Here is a 19,954-nt window from a genome sequence, read left to right on the forward strand (position 1 = left end):
CAGAGGCTATTCGGTGCTCATGTGACCTCAGCACAGGGCACACCAATGAGCAGGGTGATTAGAGCTCGGTTGGACCCCCCTGGGGTCAGTCTCTTCTCTCTGACTCTTTGGGAACAGGCTCACAGGCTGTGGGCGGCTGGCCTCCCACCTGGCGGGGTGTTCTCGCCCGCCTGGAGATGCTTTCCCGAGATCTGCAGTCTCCGGGGGCTGTGATGTTCTGGTCTCAGGTTGGTCAGGCTCAGCTGGGACGTAGCGGAAGCACCGCAGCAGCTTTCAGGAAGCTGGTAATTGGGAACTTCTGTCCTGGTGTAGCATGAGAGAGATTTTCGGCTGGTGGAATCAATGAGCTGTTCCTGGCCATCACAGACGACCTCGCCTTTCCCGCTCCCCCCACAGCGGTGGGAGTGATGGCTGGGGCAGCTGAGCGAAATCCACACCCAGTGTCACAGGTTCCAGGCCCAGTTGGGTTTCTTAGGAGGGGGGCACGCAGGGTGTCTTTGTTAAGGTCGTGGTTTACCTGGCAGGGATGTTGTGAATTATAATAAGAGGTATATGGTATTTGGTCTTTACCCATTTTTGGCACAGAGCTCCTAAAACCCTTGGAATTTCCTAAGTGATAAAAGTGAACTGGGTGTCTCTGATATTGGTAATATACCGCTTTTAGTCACACCAGAATTTGTGTTAATGAATGACTTTTGGAAAGCACCTAAGGGTGGAGGCTGGTTGCCAGGGGAACCAGCCGTCTGATTAGAGGGTTGAAGCTGTCAGCCCCACCCCCTAACCTCTGGGGAGGGGGCAGGCCTGGAGATTGAGATGATCACCAATGGCCAACGATTTAGTCAGTCCTGCCTAGGACTCTATCAAAACCCAAAGGGTGGGGTTCTGAGAGCTTCAGAGTAGAGAACACATCAGAGGCTGGAGAGTGGCTTACCTGGAGAGGGCATGGGAGCTCTGCGGCCCTTCCCACATACCTCGCCCTGTGCATCTCTTCCATGTGGCTGTTCCTGAGTCGTATCCCTTTATAATAAACTGGTAATCTAGTGAGTAAACTGTTCTCCTGAGTTCTGTGAGCTGCTCAAGCAAATGAATCGAACCCAAGGAGGGGGTTGTGGGAACCTCTGATCTATAGCCAGAAGCACAGGTGACAACCTGGACTTATGATTGGCATGTGAAGTGGAGGGGAGGAGGGCCAGTCGTGTGGGACTGAGCCAGTAAGCCGTGGGATCTAACGCTGTCTCCAGGTAGATAGTGTCAGGATTGAGCTAAATCTGTAGGCTGACAACCTGGTCAGTGTCTGCTGAGAATTGGGGAATTGCTTGGTGGTGTTGAGGGGAAAAAAACCACATTGGCCTGGCGTCGTTGAGAATGCAGGCTCTGGGGGCAGCACAAGTTTTCAGTGAGGACACCACCTCTTGCTGGTGTGTGGCTTGAGCGGGTTATTTGACTGCTCTGTGCCTCAGTTTCCTTGACTGTCGAATAGTACTCACAGTGTCGTCCACCTTCATTCATTTGGCGAATTTTTATAGAGCTCCTACTGTGTGCAGGCCAAGGTGGTGGTCACTGGGGATATGGGACGGTGAACAAACGTATGACCCCTGGTTTTGCCAGAGGGAGGACAGAGTGTAAACCCACCACCCTATGACCAAAACCAGTGACCCACACTGCCAAGCGAGTTGGGATAGGAGGCTTGCAGGGAGGTCATAGGAGGTGTGACCTCGGAGTCACAGGCGGGAGCAGCCCGTTGGGCCAGAGGGAATGGAGAGAGCTCCGGGACCCTGGGAAATGGCCAGGAAGGTGGTGCGAGGCGAGGTGGGCAGCGCAGAACAGAATCACTGGTTTGCAGAGTGGTGAGCGGGTGCCAGGCCCTTAGGTCAAAGTGTGGCATCTGGAGTGTGGGGAGGGAGGCTGGGTTACCTAGAACCGTGCTGGAAAGGGCACCGAGTCAGGCACTTGGAACCCACATTCCCCAGACAGACAGCTCTTGGGCCTTGTGGTGCTCCCGGGGATGCGGGCATCCCATTGCACAGCCCTGCCCCAGGTCAGAGAGAGATGAGGGTCATCTGTGTGTGAGTCCATACGCGGTCCCCATGTTGGGGCTGCAGAGGGAAGGCCTTTCTGAGCTATACACAGGGTGAGCCAGGGCAGTTGAGGTGTGAAGGCGTCGTGGGCAGAAGCGTTGAGGCTGGAAGGCACAGGTGTGCTGGAAGGGCTGGGAAGAAGGGTGGGTGCTACCGAGAATCGAGGTGGGAGGTGAGGGAGGCTCCAGGGACGAGGAATCAGGTGCTGGCCCCGGGGGCTGGAGGGGGCACGGAAGGGGTTAAGGGGTCGAGTTCAGATGTCCCATTTTTGTTTTAAGCAGATTCCTCCAGGACTGTGAGGAGGTCCTTCAGGGGACCACCAGAACAGCAGCCTGGTCTGAGGAGCTGCCGACCTCCCCCAGGGGGCCTCTGCCTCTGATGATGTCTCTTCATTCAGCTCTTGGGTGAAGCCAGGAGTTGATGCAGCCGTGGCCATGGCAGTGGTGGTGGTGTCCCCACAGTGATGCTGGGTGGCACCTCGCCTGCCCAGCTTCTTTCTGTTGTGGGTGTCCCAGAGGTTGGTGGGTTTGGGGGCAAATGCTTCTCAGGATCCAGACCTGGGACCTCAGACCCAGTGGATCTGTCTAGTCCCTTTGGGCTTTTATAACAGAATACCACAGACTGGGTAGCTTATGAACAGCAGAAATTTCTCACAGTTCTGGGGGCTGGGAAGTCCAAGATCAGGGTGCCGGCACATTTGGTGTCTGGTGAGGGCTGGCTTGCTGGTTCGCAGATGGACCTTCTCACTGTGTCCTCACCTGGTGGAAGGGGTTAGGGGTCTCTCTGGGGTCTCTCTCTCTCTTTTTTTTTTTTTGTGAGGAAGATCAGCCCTGAGCTAACATCCATGCCAATCCTCCTCTTTTTGCTGAGGAAGACTGGCTGTGAGCTAACATCTGTGCCCATCTTCCTCCACTTCTTTTTTTTTTTTTTAATTTTATTTATTTATTTTTTTCCTCGAGGCCCCAGTAGATAGCTGTATGTCATAGCTGCACAACCTTCTAGTTGCTGTATGTGGGACGCGGCCTCAGCATGGCTGAAGAAGCAGTGCATCGGTGCGCACCCGGGATCCGAACCCGGGCCGCCAGCAGCGGAGCGTGCGCACTTAACCGCTACGCCATGGGGCCGGCCCTCTTCCTCCACTTTTAATGTGGGACGTCCCACAGCATGGCCTGACAAGCGATGCATCAGTGTGCACCCGGGATCCGAACCCGGGCCGCCAGCAGCGGAGTGCGCACACTTAACCGCTATGCCACGGGGCTGGCCCTGAGATCTCTTTTATAAGGACACTAGTCTCGCTCATCAGAGCTCTGTCCTTGTGACCTGATCATCTCCCAAAGGCCCCACCTCCACATGCCATCACATTAGGGGCGAGGTTTCAACACGTGCATCTCGGGGACACAAACAGTCTGTAGCAGGGTCCCAGACTCTGGTCTCTTGATAAACTTGGGCTTTAAAAACTTGGAGTGTGTAGAGGGATTCAGAGCAGAGGTTTTTGGGGAGAGTGTGGAGGTCCCTGTTTTACTCTTCCCACCCGTCTCCCCGTCTCCTCAGGAGATTCCCAGCAGGTTTGGTGTGGCTCCTTGGAGGCCCTTCATTTAGTGGATCCGTCTGGGCTCTCCATCTGACCTGTGTTTTCCCATTTTACTCTGATCCCCTGGAGGTCTTTGCCTGTCCTGGTGCCTTGCTCCTTAGCAGGGTTAGATCATTTAAGTAATTCAGAACGTTTCCACTTTTTGGTTGTAAATGATGCTCATTGCACACGTGTTCTACCAGACATTTGGAAGTGGAACAGACGAAACAAGAGGGAACCCCACAGTCCGCTTGCTCACTCTGTGGTCCATGAGGAAGGGATGGCGCCTCCCCACCTCCCCCGCCATCACTGAAACAGGCTTTCACTGGTGGTCTCAGGGCTTTGATTTTCCTCATCTGTAGAAGATGGTGAACATGTATGTCCTTCCGCACCTGGCGTGTATAAAGGAAAGTGGGGCCGTGTGTGGGAACGCTGCGAGGCCCCCCAGGAAGGGCACTCTCCATCTTGGTTTCAGTGGCTGTTCACCTGTTTGTCATCCATGTCACCTGGATGTCCGTAATTAGGGCAGAGAGGAGGTGAACCGTCTGAGCTTGAGTGCCCCTGGACCGGTGACAAGAAACAGGGGACAGAGGCATGAATTTGTTGTAGCCAAAGTGTTTGAGCACAGCCCCTCTGAGGTCTGAGGCTGTGGGGTCCTGGAGTGTTTTGGTGCCTTGTAGTTGGGGCTTCCAGGCCAAAATCGGGACCCCGTGTCCTCTGGCAGGCCCTCCAAAAGGATTTTTGATAGGAATGCCTTCGCGTGTGGCTCATTGTGTGTGAACAGCCGCCCTTTGTGACCGGCAATGACACGGCTGACCCTTAACCACCGTGCCCTGTGCTGCGGGAGGGGGGCGCCCCGCCTGGGGTTGAGACACACCATGGGCTCCGCCGTCACCAGCTGCGTGACTCTGAGCTCAGTTTCCCACATGGAAAGTAGGGGCAGGATTTGTCCCCTCTTGATAGGTTCTGTGGGAAAACCGGGCCGGGGCACCATGGGAGAGGGGAGAAGAACCGGGGGCGGGGTGTGTGGGGGATTGGGAGGGAGGTTTCGGTTCTCTTTTCATCTTTGAGTCTTCCTTTTTCTTTCTCCCCCTCAGTCGCCTTTTCTTTCTCTTTTCCTTCCCTCCCTTTTCATACCTCTGCCTGCTCTTGGTCCTCAAGTGTGCGCGCACACACAGATGCGCACATATATGCATAACACACACATACCATACCCACATACAGACATTTGCATACACAAGCACAACATACACATGCGCGAACACATACACATCTGTATGCACACATATACACACTTGCATACATACACATATGCACAATACGCCTGTAGGCACACGTGCACATGTGGGAGTGGCTGCCAGTGCCCTCTGATGCACACGTTCCTCCTTGAAAAGTTCATTTTTAAAAAATGTGAACGTTTTATTTTATTATTTTTTTGTAAGGAAGATTGGCCCTGAGCTAACATCAGCCAATCCTCCCCTTATTTTTGCTGAGGAAGACTGGCCCTGGGCTAACATCCGTGCCCATCTTCCTCCACTTCATATGGGACGCGGCCACAGCATGGCCCGACAAGCGGTGCATCGGTGCATGCCCAGGATCCGAACCGGCAGCCGCCGTAGCGGAGCGCGTGCGCTTAACCACATGCGCCACCGGGCCGGCCCCAAAATGGGAACATTTTAAAAACACATAGGAGGGGGCTGGCCCGGTGGTGCAAGCAGTTAAGTGCGTGCGCTCCGCTGTGGCGGCCTGGGGTTCGCCGGTTCGGATCCCGGGCGTGCACTGACGCACTGCTTGGCAAGCCATGCTGTGGCGGCGTCCCATATAAAGTGGAGGAAGATGGGCACGGATGTTAGCCCAGGGCCAGTCTTCCTCAGCAAAAAAAAAAAAGAGGAGGATTGGCAGATGTTAGCACAGGGCTGATCTCCTCACAAAAAAATAAAAAATAAAAAAAAAATAAAAAAAATAAAAACACATAGGAAAGTGCAGAGAGTAGTTTAGCCAGTGCCCTCCATTCAGAATCCACGGGTCACTTTTTTCATGCTGTCAAACAGCGCCTCCCCCAACACGTCTCCTCCTGCCCTGTCTGCACCCGGCGCTTCCTTCCCATGTTTGTGTCGTGAGCCGGGGGCTGCCTTGTGATGTGTGTCCACAGTCCTGTGTTTGCTCCGTGCCGCTCTGCGGAGCCTGGCGCAGACCTCTCACCTGCTGTGCTGTCCCGTCTTGTGACTGCCACCGTCTGTTTGTCCGCTTCCTTATCAAGGAGCGTGGGAGGGTTCCAGCTTCTTATGTGTAAAGGGCTTTTAGTGATCACCATATTGTATGTCTCTGCAGCCAAAATATATACATACATTGGAATTAGGGTTTTAGGGGCCGGCCCCATGGCTTAGCAGTTAAGCCTCTTCCTCATGAAAAAAAAAAAAAAAGTGAGACTTTTTCTTCTGGTTTGAGTGGCCATCACAAACACCCAATTGGTTAAAACAACACCAACATTACAGTTTTTATAAATAACAAATGTAAATAAAAGATATTGAACGTGGACCTCTTAAGTGGATGGGCTGCTTTTTTCCACCAGTGAATTCATGTGGTCACAGCTGCGTGTAACCTGTTGCTGGAATGAGACAGGTCAGCGTCCATTCTAGTTCTGTGTTTCATTTCAAGTTGAGAATGCTTGTTCATGAATAAGTAGATGGGAATGAACAGGGCTTTGATATAGCAGTAGCATCCAGTTCCAAGTTATGTACCAAAAAAAGATAAAGATCACATAAAGATCTAATACCAAAAAAATATTGTTGATGATTTACCAGCTGAAAACTCAAGTTCCTCCAGTTCCTAATAACAGCTTTATTGAGATATAATTCACATGCTGTGAAGTGTACGGTTCAGTGGCTTTTCCAGAACGTGGTTCTAGTTTTGTGATAGTACAACCGCTGCTGTAACACACATCCTTCTCCCCTGTCTCCAGTCTTTTTAAAATAATTTTTCTTGTTTTAAAATAATACACATTAAAAATAAATAAGTAAATAAAATAGTACATGTTAATTGAAGACAACATATAAAATACAATTAAAGCAAAAAAAAAGTAATACTCATCCATTGCCTCTTAATCCAGAGGTTTTAGTTTGCAGCGTTTATACCTCTGAGGTTATTAAAGCTTAAAACTGCACTGAGATGTGGGGGCCTTCTGTGCATAGTACAGTATCAGGTTGTGAAGAGTGCTGTGGGGAGAATATAGCAGAGAAGGGGAGTAGGCAGGCAGGCTGGAAGGGTGGAGCTTGTAAATTTAAAAGGGAATGATCAGAAAAGGCCTTGCTGAGAAGGAAACATGAGGTGAAGGATCAAGGCAGAGCTCTGGAGGAAGATCTTCACAAGCAGACGAAACAGCAAGTGCAAAGGCGCTGGGGTATGAATGGAGTTGTCAGGGTCTGCATTGAACAGGGCCTTGCAGGCCATGGGGAGGCGTTTGGAACTTATTCTAGCATGATTGGGAAGCCATCAGGAGTTTGTGAGCAGTGGGATGTGGAAACAGACTTTGGGGTTAGGTGAGAGTGGGGAGACTGGTGGAGTGGATTGCAGTAATCCAGGCAGGGATGCTGGTGGCTTTGACCAGGGTGGTGGCCACGGAAACATGTTAGAATCAGGAGCCTGGAGGGGAGAAAAAATCACCCAGACTGGATTTCAGAAGCCCATTATATTGTCTTTTGCTGAGTAATATATTAAAAATTTAGCTGTTTGTAACAGTAAATCCTTACGATCTCACGGTTTCTGTGAGTCAGGAATTTGGGAGTGGCTTAGCTTAGTAGTTTTGGCTCAGGGTCTCCCAAATTCCTTGAGGTTGCAGTCAGGCTGTCAGCTGGGCTGCAGGATCTGCCTCCAGGTGGCTCCCTCACTGGGCTGGCAAGCTGGTGGCTGGAGGCTGGAGGCCTCAGTTCCTTGCCTAGTAGACTGCTCTAGAGGGCTGGTTGAATGTCCTCACAACATGGCAGCCGGCTTTCCCCAGAGCCTCAGAAGTCCCGCTTCATCGTTTCCACAGTATCCTGCCGATTACACAGGTCAGCCCTGCTCAGTGTGGGGAGAGTCTACCCAGAGACATGAATACCAGGAGGTGAGCACCGTGGGCCATCTTGGAGGAGAGTACCTCACCCATCTTCTGCCTGTGGAGAGGAAACTCTGGAGACTTGTTGGATAGAAAGTGATTGGGCCTTGAAGTTCCCCCAGGAGGAGGTTGGAGCAGGAGGCTCTGGGCCAGGGACCTGTCTCCCGCCTGGAAGGCCTTGTGGGAACAGCCTGGCTCCCGTGCCCCATTCTGCCTTCTCCTGGGCCTTCCCTCCAGACCAGTTATAGCCTCAGTCCTCATGGAGGGAGCCAGAGGCGAATGGAATGATAACACAGATCCACACAGAGTTTTAAACTGTGGTCAGCAGTGACGTGGAAAAGTACTCGGTGCTCGGATTAGAGTTGGGGGAGCTGACTGAGTCTGGGGGTCAGGGAAAGTATGTTAGTCTGCCAGGGCTGTCGTAACAAAGTACAGCTGTCCCTCAGACTCTGGGGGATCGGTTCCAGGCCCCCCTGTGGGTGCTTAAGTCCCTTATGTAAAATGGCACAGTATTTGCATATAGCCTATGCACATCCTCCCGTATACTTTATTTTTTTTATTTTTTATTTATTTATTTTTAAACTTTTATTTATTTATTTATCCCCCCAAAGCCACAGTAGTTAGTTGTATGTCATAGTTGCACATCCTTCTAGCTGCTGTATGTGGGACGCGGCCTCAGCATGGCCGGAGAAGCGGTGTGTTGGTGGGCACCCGGGATCCGAACCCGGGCTGCCAGCAGCAGAGCGCGCACACTTAACCGCTAAGCCATGGGGCTGGCCCCTCCCGTATACTTTAAATCATCTCTAGATTACTTATAATACCTAATACAATGTCAATGCTGTGTAAAAAGTTGTTATACTGTATTGTTTAGGGAATAATGACAAGACAAAAACATCTGTGCATGTTCAGCGTGTTCGCAACCATCATAGGCCTTTCGATCTGTGGTTGGTTGAATCCACAGATGTGGAATCATGGATGTGGAGGGTCAATTGTACCACAGACCAGGTGGCTTAAAACAGCAGAATTCATTCTCTCATGGTAATGGAGGCCAGAAGTCCGAAATCAGGGTATGGACAGAGCCGTGCTCCCTCTGAAGGCTCTAGGCTGGGAGCCTTCCTGCCTCTTCAGCCTCTGGCGGCTCCAGGCGTTCCTTGACTCCAGTCTCTGCCTCCGTCGTCACAGTGCCGCCTTCCCTCTGTCTCTGTATCCAAATCTCCCCTCCTTTCTCTCATGGAGACATCGGTCACTGGATTTAGGGCTCCCCAGTCCAGGCTGACCTCCTCTTCACTTGATTACTTCTGCAGAGACCCTGTTTCCAGATAAGGTCACACGCACAGGTATGGGCGGTTAGGACTGGGACGTGTCCTTGTGGGGACACACCTCAGCCCACTGCAGACAGCAGTTATGCTGGAGTAAGGCCTGGAGGGATCCGTGAGCAGGGAGGAGAGGTCCGGGGCAGGGCAGGACGCGGAGGCTGAGGCCGGAGCAGGGGGTGGCCCTGAGGCCTCTCTGGGAATGGAGCCTTTCTCAGGGCTGACCGGCAGGTGCTCCCGCTGGGCCCTGTGGAGCTCATCATCTACAACTGTGTTTCCATTTTTACGCAGGAAACTACTTTGCCTCGCACTTTTTCATGGGAGGTGAGAAATTCGACACCCCGCACCCTGAAGGTTACCTGTTTGGAGAGAACATGGATCTGAACTTCCTGGGCAATCGCCCAGTCCAGGTGGGTCTCAGGGCTGAGCATGGGGGCGTGGGGTGAGGCCCCTGCCCTCAGCCGTCTGTGTCTCAGCTGTGAGGACGAGCAGGGGCCACGTCACCCCAAACGGGGCAGAGCTTGCCCGATGGGTGTGTACATGTGACGTGGACTGAGGCCTATCCTGGCGCTGCCCCTTTAAAGGCTGGACAGCTGAGGGTGAATCGCTGAGGGACAAGGCAGCTGCTACTGAACCCAGTGGCTCCAGGCTATGGGGCTGCCGAGGGTTATAGATCTGATCCCAGGCCTCTTGGATGGCTGTCTTTAAAAAGAAAAAAGAACACTCACTTTCTATAGAACACTGGGCAAGAGCCGTGATCCAGGGGAGAGATGCACGTGGCCAGTGGACATTGTCAGAAGCTCATCTTCACTAGTCACCGGAGGAGCATCCGCTGTTTATTCATTCTGAGCACATTTGGCACCTGCTGTGTGCCTGGGGCTCTTCTAGTCTGGGGGGCGCGGGGCAGAGGACATATCCCGCCCCGTCCGTTGTGGGGGGTGCAGACAATAAAGAAGAGAACATTTGATGAATGGGGACTGAAAAGCGAGAGGGAGACGGGCGAGGGCCCATGTGGGGGCACGCTGAGCAGGGAATTGGGTTTTGTACTTTGAAATGATGGTCCCCAGTGTGGGTGTGGGGTCAGCCGGGAGGCTCTCTCTCTCAGGAGACACTGGACTCCGTCCCCAAGGCTGCTGAGTCCTGGGGTGTCCCTGTCCCCTGGCAGGGTGGGGAGTCCTCTGGACCAGGGGACTCCAGGCTGTTTTAGCCGTGGAACAGCTGATTGACACAGTCTTGATCCTTTAACGGATGGAAGGCGAGGGGCTGGGGCCCAGACTGCAGTGTCCCCCACCAGCGGGACGCTTGGGGCTTCCACATTGTGCTGAGCCTGCCGCACCCTCCCGGGTCCACGAGAGCGAGAACAGAACTTCACCCTCCGGCCCAGGGCCTGGCTCATACAGGCCTCCTGTAAATCTGTTTCTTTTTTTAACTTTTACTTTGAGACCCTGGTAGATTCATCTGCAGTTGTAAGAACTGCTACAGCGAGAGCCTGCATGCCCTTCAGCTGGTTTCCCCCGTGACAGCGTCTTGTAAAACTCCTGCGCTGTCACCAGCAGGAAGCTGACGCTGATGCACCCACGTTCTCCTGAGGCCGCCAGTTTACAGCACTCACCTGTGTGCGCGTGTCCCTTCTGGAACCTTTATGGACTATCGTCCTTGTATGGAAAGCCTGCCTTGTTGAGGGCAGCAGTGGGACGTCAGGTCCCACCTCCGGGAACGCGGCCTGGGAGCCCCAACCCTAACCGCTGCCCCTGGGTCCCTAGGGTCAGGTCGCACTTGCTGGGGGTCGTTCCTGGAATTGGGGGCCATGGCCATGTGGCTGGGTCCTTCAGGGTGATTCTGGTCCCGGCTCCCCACGTGCCCACCTTGTTGGCTTTGTTTTCCTTCATGCGAACAAGGATAATGCCGTCCTCTGGTTGGCATGAGGGCCCTAGAGGACAGGTGGGTTGTGACCCTTGCTCCAGTTATCCCTGTCTTCTGGCCCCTGCCGCGCCCTGGGGAGTCACCTGACGTTGCTTTGGGTCTTTCCCTTCTAGTTTCCTTATGTCACCCCCGCCCCCCATGAGCCGGTGAAGACGCTGAGGAGCCTGGTGAACATCCGAAAGGACTCGCTCCGGCTCGTGAGGTAACCCTTGACTCGCTCTGTGGGGCACTGCGGCCCCGCACAGTCCCCTGATGCTTGGAGGTCTCTGCTCCCTCGTGTGTAGAATCAGAAGGCTGCAAGCAGGACTTGACCTGGGGCTGCCCCTGGGGTGAGGGTGGGAAGGGGTGAGGGCCAGCAGGGTTCTGCTTGTGAATCGAGCTTTTATTTTTTTATTATAATGTTCCCCCCCCCCCCCCCCAGAGCCCCAGTATATAGTTGTATGTCACGGTTGCACATCCTTCTAGTTGCTGTATGTGGGACGTGGCCTCAACATGGCCGGAGAAGTGGTGCATCGGTGCGCGCCTGGGATCCGAACCCGGGCCACCAGTAGCGGAGCATGCGCACTTAACCGCTAAGCCACGGGGCCGGCCCATGGAACCGAGCTTTAGACCAGGGTTTCTCAGTCAGGCCACTGTGCCCCAGGGACATTGGGCCGTGTCCAGGGACATTTTTGGTCATCACAACTGTGGGGGAGGTGCTACTGGCATCTGGTGGGCAGAGACCAGGGATGCTGCTCAACACCCTGCAGTGCATGGACGGCCCCACAGCCCCTGAACATCAGGGCCGAGAAATTGCTTTAAACCTGGAAGACTTGAGGCACTGGGGCCATCTCTAAACCAAGAGGGCTCGTCTCCCTTTCTGTGGGCAGGAGAAGGAGAGCCCTGTATTGTTGGGCCTTATTGTCCAAATGGGGAACAGCCTCCACGTTTCTAGAAAGATGGGATGTGGCCAGGCACCTGGCTCCGGGGGCCCCTCGGGGTGGTATGTGCTGTGTGGGGTGGGGACGCTCTTGCAGGCATGGCCCCTGACTTTTCTGCCTGTTCCTCTGCCTCCCTGGCAGGTACAAAGATGGTGCCGACAGCCCCACGGAGGATGGCGAGAAGCCCCGTGTCCTCTACAGCCTGGAGTTCACCTTTGATGCCGACGCCCGGGTGGCCATCACCATCTACTGTCAGGCGGTGGAGGAGTTCCTGAATGGGACGGCCACGTGAGTCCCAGAGGCACCCGGCGGGCCAGGGCTCGGGGGGACTGGCCCCAGCAGCTCTGCTTCTGTCTGTATTATGTATCTGAGCTTTCAGAGAGTTTATTTGAAATAAGGGTCCTGCTAGCCCAAAAAGTTTGAAATCTGCAACTTCAGTGCGACCATGGCAGGGCTGCCTCCAGTCTCCAAGGCCAGACCCGGACGGGACGGGACAGGACGGGCTTCTGTTCTGTAGGAGAAAACCACTTGGAGGCCAGGTTTGATCTGGGGATGGAGCGGTAGTTGAACTCGGGCTTTAAGTCTCTGTGTGCACAAGAGCAACCCCCTCCTGCAGTGCCAGTCTCTCAGCCAGATGTGCCCACGCCCTTGAGACTGTCCTTCGTCCTAGAGACTGAGAGAGGCCCCGGATACAGCAGGTGTGAGTGGGGCAGAGGATTGCGTGTTGGATTCCTGAATGCGGAGATGCTGGAGTTTATCAGAGTTGAAAATGCATGTACTCTTTGACCCAGCCATTCCTTTTCTGGGAATTTATCTTGGGGATGTGCTTGCACATGTGTCTAAGATGTGTGCAGAAGTGGGTCCTGGAAGCATTGTTTGGAATAGCAAGGTATTGGAGACCACCTGGTGTCCCCCAGTGGACCTGGTTGAATCAGTTAGAGTGAAACCGCAGTGGAGCCCAGGCGGTGTTCAGAGAACACGACACCTCTGTATGTGATGATTCTGGGACAGCTTTGGGGTGCATGAGCAGTGAAGGAGCAGTGTTGGTGGGCTGCTGTTGGAACAGTAAAGAAGAGACACTGTGCGTATAGGCGTGAATATGCCTTGACTGCCCGGGAGTGACACATGGGTCGAGGATGGGGCAGAGAAGCAGGTGGCTGGGCTCAAGCGTGGGTGGGGGTGGGGCGCACGGCACTTTGCACCCTGTGCATTTTTGTACCACGTTCGTTCAAAAAAGTCAGCAAACTGTAAAAACCAAATGGAAAGGCATAGCCACATCTGGAAAGGGAGCAGAGTTGTTGGGTAGGGTGGGCTCGGAAGCCTTGTAACCAGGCCCGACTCGGGCAGAGCTGGTGGTGAGCAGAGTGAGGCCTGCGGGAGGGCGAGGGCCACGTGCCATGTAGGCCGGCTTCCTGCCCCACCAGAGAAGGCTGGGACCTGCAAGTTCGGTTTCTACTAGGTCCCCAAAAGACCAGTGGCTGCTGGCCTCTGTGTCAGAGGTCCTGCACCAGCGAGGGTCGCCCTGAGGACAGGGCGCAGCAGAGCGTTTGCTCGAGGCAGAGTCTCATGTCCTTTTTCTTGGCTGCCCCTTCAGGTACAGCCCCAAGAACCCTGCCCTGCAGTCTGAGACCGTCCACTATAAGAGAGGTGTGAGCCAGCAGTTCTCCCTGCCTTCCTTCAAGATCGACTTCTCAGAGTGGAAGGACGATGAGGTAACCTCCTGGCTGGGCACCCCTCTCCCCTGGCCCCTTTCCTGAATCCCTCCCCTTTGTGGGGGCGGCAGGCCCTGTGAGGCCTGTTTGCTCAGATTCCTTGCATGGTTGCTAAACATCAGGAGTGGCTGCTGACCAAGGTCTGTGTGCTCGGTCGGGTGTGCCTTGGACCGTGGAGTGTGGTTCGGTCCTAATGTTGGCTAGTCTGGATGATCGAGGCCGGAGGGAGCAGCAGCAGTTAGAGGCCCTGGTACCAGGCTTTGGGGTGGTTTTCAGGGCCAAAGGACGGCAGGGTGGCGGGATCCCTTCCACCCAGAGATTCCACAGCTGGGGGTGGTAATTTACATGACAGGAGGGATGTTCACTGCAGTTATGTCTGTGATAGTAAAAACTGGAAACAGCCTACATGTTCATCATGAGGGGATTGCTTAGTTCACTGATGTTAGAGGAACCATCTATATATGTAATATGGGTACCACAGTTCACTTCTATTATGGGATGCCATGCAGCCTTACAGCAGATGCAAGAGACCTGTGTATACCATACATACTGGTGTGGAGAACCCCTGCTGGGCTCAGAGAAGAATAAGTTGCAAACTAACACAGTATACATCTATGTGACAACTGCAAAAATGCACAAAATTATTTCTTCAGGTACATGTATGTGTATATAATCCTAGAGGAAAAACTGGAAAAGGTCCCCATCAAGCTAAAGACAGTGGTTATTTCTGCAGAGGGTCTTGGTGTAAGGAAGGGAGCTATATAACACACACACTACCCATATGCAGTGTGAGTGTCGATACTGTCTACAGTTCTGAATTATTTTGTTTCATTTTCTTTTTTTTTTTTACCAGCTTATTAAGTTATAATTTACATACCATAAAACTCACCCATTTTAAATGTTCAGTGATTTTTAGTAAATCTGTGATCACAGCCACCACCACAATCCAGTTTTAGAACATTTCCATCTTCCCAAAAGGATCCCTTGTGCCCATATACAGTTAATTCCTTTTCATACCCCCCACCCCTGGCAGCCACTCGTCTGCTGTCTATCTCTATGGATTTGTGTATTCTGGACATTTCATATAAATGGAATCATGCAATATGTGGCCTTTGTGTCTGACTTCTTTCACTCATCTGAGTTCTCTAGTTTTTTTAATAGAAGGCAACATGCATTATGTTACTAAAATACATAAAGGGGGAAGGAATGGAGTAGCAAGGCATGGTGTGGTGTAGGAATCGGCCAGGAAGGTTCTGGATTATGGGGTATAGACAGTTTGCTTTTGGCTGTGTGTGCTTGCTAGTCAGGGTGCTTTGATGGCCAGCAACAGAAGCTGCCTGTGCATCACTTACTTGAGAAAGATGGGTCTTCTGAAGGAAGGACGGCACAGTTGAAGCCAAAGGAAGAGCTGGACGGCTGGTCCCTAGTTCCGTCCCTCTGTGTACACACTCCAGTTCCAGTACCCAGCAGGTGCGTCTGGTCCTGCCCACCCTGCTGTGAATGGGAGAAGGCGGCTCCCCAAAGGAAAAGGGGCCTGGGAGGGCACAAAGGGGCTGGGCGGACACGCAGGTGCTCCCGCCTGTGGTGACTTGTGGGTGGGCTGGGCTGAGGCTGCTCCTCAGTTTGGTGACCTCTGTCAGAGTCCAGTCCCTTGGCATTTTGGCCCCAAACCAGATCCCCTGTGCGTTTGCAGATGTGCTGAGTCGGGCCACTGGTTTGGGTTCTAGACTCCCAGTGAGGTCACTTGTCCTGGGGGCACACCTGGCTGGTGCCAGTCTCGAGTGCCACATAAAAGCGCCCCCTTTCCTCCCTCAGAGCGTCAGGGAACCCACATCCCTGACTTGTCAGCGTGTGGTGTGGGTAGGTGCGGCAGGCGTGGTGGCGGCTGCACCGGGCCTGTCCAGTGTTGAGTTACCCCAGGACCCCATCCTCATCTTTGCCTTCTCTGATTATCACCTCAGCTAATGTGTTCCTCTCAAAATCAACTCACAGTTTTTCTTTTATATAATTTTTTATTGCAATAGAATACACATAACATAAAATTTACTGTGGGTGGCGTGAGGTACATTTACAGTGAAGTGCTCCACTCTGCAGTTCCAGAACATTTTCATCACCCTGGAAAGAAACCCTGCACCCATTAAGCAATCACTCCCATTCACCCCTCTTTTACATGTATTTTTAAATGGAAACTTTATCAGTCATTACTGTAGCTGGGAAACTGCCAGGCCTTGCCATAAATAGAAGGTTCCGGAAGTTAAGCTGTATGGAGAACAAAATGGTGTTACTATGTCTTACGTCCTAGCATCGTGGCGTTGCCTGCTGAAGGCGTGGAAGAGGGTGTTGGCAGGTGTGAGAGACGTGACAAACACTCGGGTCCCAAACTCAGATTGCTCCTTCATACTAGGGTGCTCAGCCTTGGTGCTGTTGACGCTTGGGGCCTGGGTGCTCTTCGTGGTGGGGCCGTCCTGTGTTCCCTGGGATGCTGAGCAGTGTCCCTGGCCTCTGCGTCAGGAACGTCCCCTTGCTGCCGTTGTGACGACCAAAGATGTCTCCACATGGCCAGGTGTCCCCTCAGCGACAAGCATTGTGCCATCGGAGGCTTAGCCATCCTTTTTTTAGCTATTTTCCCCAGATTTGCCTATTTAAAGATTATAACAGTAATATATGCTTATTGTAAAATGTGCAAATTATACAGAATTTGTATAGCAGAATGTTCCCCGACAGTTGAGTCTCCTTCTCCAGGGGTGACCACTTCTGACCATTTGGGGTGTGTGCTCCAGACTTTTTTCTTGTGTGCATTTGTTTTTTGTAAAAATGCAGCCATATTATACAAATATCATTCTGTAGTTTGTTTTTCTTAAACAGCTTACTGAGATATAATTCACATACAAACAATTCATCCTTTTTTTTTTCTATTTTGTGAGGAAGATCAGCCATGAGCTAACATTTGATGCCAATCCTCCTCTTTTTTGCCGAGGAAGATTGGCCCTGAGCTAACATCTGTGCCCATCTTCCTCTACTTTATATGGGATGCTGCCACAGCGTGGCGTGACAAGCGGTGCGTCGGTGCACACCCAGGATCCGAACCTGCAAACCCCGGACCGCCGAAGTGGAGCATGCGCACTTAACTGCTTGTGCCACCGGGCCAGCCCCCAATTCAACCGTTTAAAGTGTACAATTTGGTTGTATTTACTATATTCACAGAGTTGTGCAATCATCACCACTCTAATTCCAGAACATTTTCATCATCCCCAAAAGGAACTCTGTACCCATGAACAGTCGCTCCTGTCGCCCCCGCCTCCAGCCCCTGGCATCCACTTATCTACTTTCTGTCTCCACGGATGTGCCTGTTGTGGACATTTCGTATAAACAGAGTCATACACTATGTGGCCTTTTGTGTCTGGCTTCTTTCACTGAGCATCATGTCTTCAAGGCTCGTCCACATTGTAGCGTGTGTCAGTGCTTCATTCCTTCTTAGGGCTGAATAATATTCCACTGTGGATGGACCACATTTTGTTTATCTGTTCATTAGTTGATGGACATTTGGGTTGTTTCCACTTGTTCACTATTGTGAATAATGCTGCTGTGAACAGTTGTGTATAAGTTTTTGTGTGGATGTATGTTTTCATTTCTTTTGGCTGCAATTTGCTTTTTAATTTAAATTAATTTTATTTTTTTAAACCTTTATTTGTTTGGAGTAGTTTTAGGTTCACAGCAACATTAAGAGGAAGGTACAGAGATTTCCCATATACCCCCTGCCTGGCATGTGCCTACCTTTATTTTGGCTGAATTGCACGTGGACGTTTCCAGGTCAGCACGTGCAGATCCCCTCATGGCTGGAGTGGCTGCTTTGCTGGTTTTCCCTACTAGCCCCCTTGTGGGCTTCTATTTTTTTCTGTCAAAGCCACATCCCTCTCTTCCGTCCTTTGCCTTTTCCCTATTTTCCAGTGTCCATCTGGCCAGGGGCTTGCAAAGACCCTTGTCAGGCAGGCTCCTCCCAAGGGTGCTGCATGCAAGGCTCCCACCAGGCCGTGTTGGGGAGCCGGGGAGCCGGGCCGTGACTCGTGCTGGCGTCAGCTGCCCGGCTTCCTCCTGACCTGGGCGGTCCTCTTCCCTAAGAAAGCCTCTCTTCCTGCGTTAACAATCAACATCCCCCTCAGTCTCTGGGGTGGGCGGCAGTCTCCGTTCTCTCCCGGTGTGCCTTGCTCTGGTGTGTGACTTGTGTGTCAAGCTCTGGGGAGAAGGTGTTTCAGGGGAGATGGTCCTTGCTCCCTGGGTCCCCACACTCCATGAGCCTCTGGGGAGTCTCGCCCTCCTGTGTGATGTCACCAGGATGGGGGGCCAACTACAGATGCACAGGCAGGTAACCAGAAGGCAGGTGTGAGGTGGCAGCCCCGTGTGTGGAGGCTTGTTGTGGCCGGGCATCCGAGGGTGGCACAGCGCCTGGGCCCTGGTGCCCGGGGAGAGCTGGAGTCATGGTGCCCCCATCGTCTCCATCTCCGTGCCCTGGCCCAGCACTGGGCTGGCCTGTGTAAGTCCTTCTTCAGGGCTTGCTTAGTCAGGTGAGTGAGTGCCATGTCTGGCGTGCTGTGCTGGCCTCTGCTGACAATGTTAGTGGGAGGCGCTGGCAGGGCTGCTGCAGGAGAGCCTTTGTAGCAGTGTCTGTGTCCGCACTTTTTTGGTTGCAAGCGACAGAAACACACCTCAATCTGGCTTAGGAAAAGAAAACTAGGAATTTATTGGCATAGATTCTGAAAAAGCTGGGTGGCTCGCGGTTTCTTCCAGGGGCCTATGTTATCAGGACTCTGCTCCACCTGAGCCGGCCTCCCTCGGGCTGGTGCTGTGCAGGTCAGTGGAGTGACACAGTCCCGACCTGGGTCCCAGAGTGCTCGGTTGGACCGTCCTAGGCTGTGTGCCCTCCCTCTGGGGCCCCCGCTCAAAGCAGGCTCATGCTGTCCTCTGGCCAGACCACACAGGCCCAGGGTAGGAGAGAGGTTGTTCCCGGACTTCCCAAGGACGTCTGTGTGTGGAGGGCTCACTTAGCACCGGCTGTCCATTGTGAGCCCCGTCTGCCAGGGGACAGGAGTAGAGAAGGGCCCCGGTCACCACCTGTTGGTGTGGCCACCGCACACACCTCCCCAGACTGTTGGCTGTTATTCCAGCGCCAGCGAAACACGACTGTCAGCTGCTGCTGAGGCAGCACTCGGCTTAGTGTGGAAGGAGAAAGAAAATGCAGATCACCTCGCAGCTCCTCACCGCACCAGCCGCCCACGGCACGCCGAGGGTGATGTGCCAGCAGCCGGCCAGAAGTGCAGGGGCGGCATGGGCTGCTGCACAAAGCTCTGCCCCGACCTGGCTCTGTCGCCTGAACAGCCCCCCTCCTGGGCCTAATTACAGCCCTCTGAAGGGCAGCTCCTCGTCGTCACACCCAGCGTCACACCCAGTGTCATCTGCGTCACCAGGGTGAGCAAGATCGCTTCCTGTGCCCTGGCTCAGGGTGGGGAGGGCAGAAATGGGCTTGCACAGGGGCCCCCAGATGGCTGCGGATGATATGTAACTCCTGTTTCGGGTGATCACCTCCCCACACCCCCCCGGGGGTCACCCTAGAGCAGGGCAGGAGCGTGGAAAGGGGGTCCCTCCCTCTTGGAAGTCCAGGTTTCTGGGGTGCTGTGCTTCCACCCTGAGGCCGCAGGGAGCGTGAGGCCTGGCTGGGTCCTGGGACAGCCTGGACATGTCCCCCTCCTCCCCGCATGCCAGTGATGTGCGCACGTCCCCACCAAGTCCTGCGTTCCCTGGAGTGCCTGCCCAGCATCGTCTTGTGAGGCCCTCCTCCACCACCGCTCTCCTTGGCTCCCGCTGCCTGATCATGCAGAGCTTCGAATGGCTGGTGCTCACGCCTGCTCTCCTGGGCACCACGCTCAGAGCCTTTGCAACTGGCATAGCTTTTATCCCTTTTTTACAAATGGGGAAACTGAGGCTCAGGTTGTGAAGCCGGACTTGAACCTGGCAGTCCTGAGTCTGACCCTGTCCCACTACCTGGCCCTTCTCCCTCCCAGTCCTGCCTCCCACTGACAGCCTGGGACCCACACGCAGCTTCCAGGCCTCTCCTGTGCTGCCCCCACTGCGGGTGTCCTTGGCTGGTTGCCTCTGTCCCATAGGCTCTGTGTGACTTGACCCCTGGCCCCCACTGGTGAGCGGGTGTGGAGACTACCCCCAAGCGGACATGTTGGGAGGGGAGAGTGGCCTTCAGCTGGAGCGCAGCTGGGAGCCATGGAGGGATTTAAGCTGGAGGAGAACGAAAAATGAAAGGAGTTTCTCCTTGAGCTCAGATGTGCCGTGTGGTCC

The 19,954-nt window shown here is 53.5% G+C and overlaps 1 protein-coding gene across 4 annotated transcripts in view; it reads left to right on the plus strand.

The window, feature by feature from the left end:
* The window catches only part of MGRN1 (mahogunin ring finger 1), a 54,761-nt gene that overhangs the window by 9,218 nt on the left and 25,589 nt on the right, over positions 1–19,954 (plus strand). For all 4 annotated transcript variants that reach the window (XM_087449577.1, XM_004438104.3, XM_087449578.1 and 1 more), the window contains exons 2-5: positions 9,346–9,464; positions 11,091–11,179; positions 12,039–12,185; positions 13,492–13,609. In XM_087449577.1, coding sequence (XP_087305703.1) covers positions 9,346–9,464; positions 11,091–11,179; positions 12,039–12,185; positions 13,492–13,609 — 473 coding nt within the window. The remainder of the gene's footprint in view (positions 1–9,345; positions 9,465–11,090; positions 11,180–12,038; positions 12,186–13,491; positions 13,610–19,954) is intronic.

This window comes from Ceratotherium simum, chromosome 26 (assembly GCF_057802395.1).
Source record: "Ceratotherium simum simum isolate JZ-2026a chromosome 26, ASM5780239v1, whole genome shotgun sequence".
In the NCBI taxonomy this organism is placed as follows: Eukaryota; Metazoa; Chordata; class Mammalia; order Perissodactyla; family Rhinocerotidae; genus Ceratotherium; species Ceratotherium simum.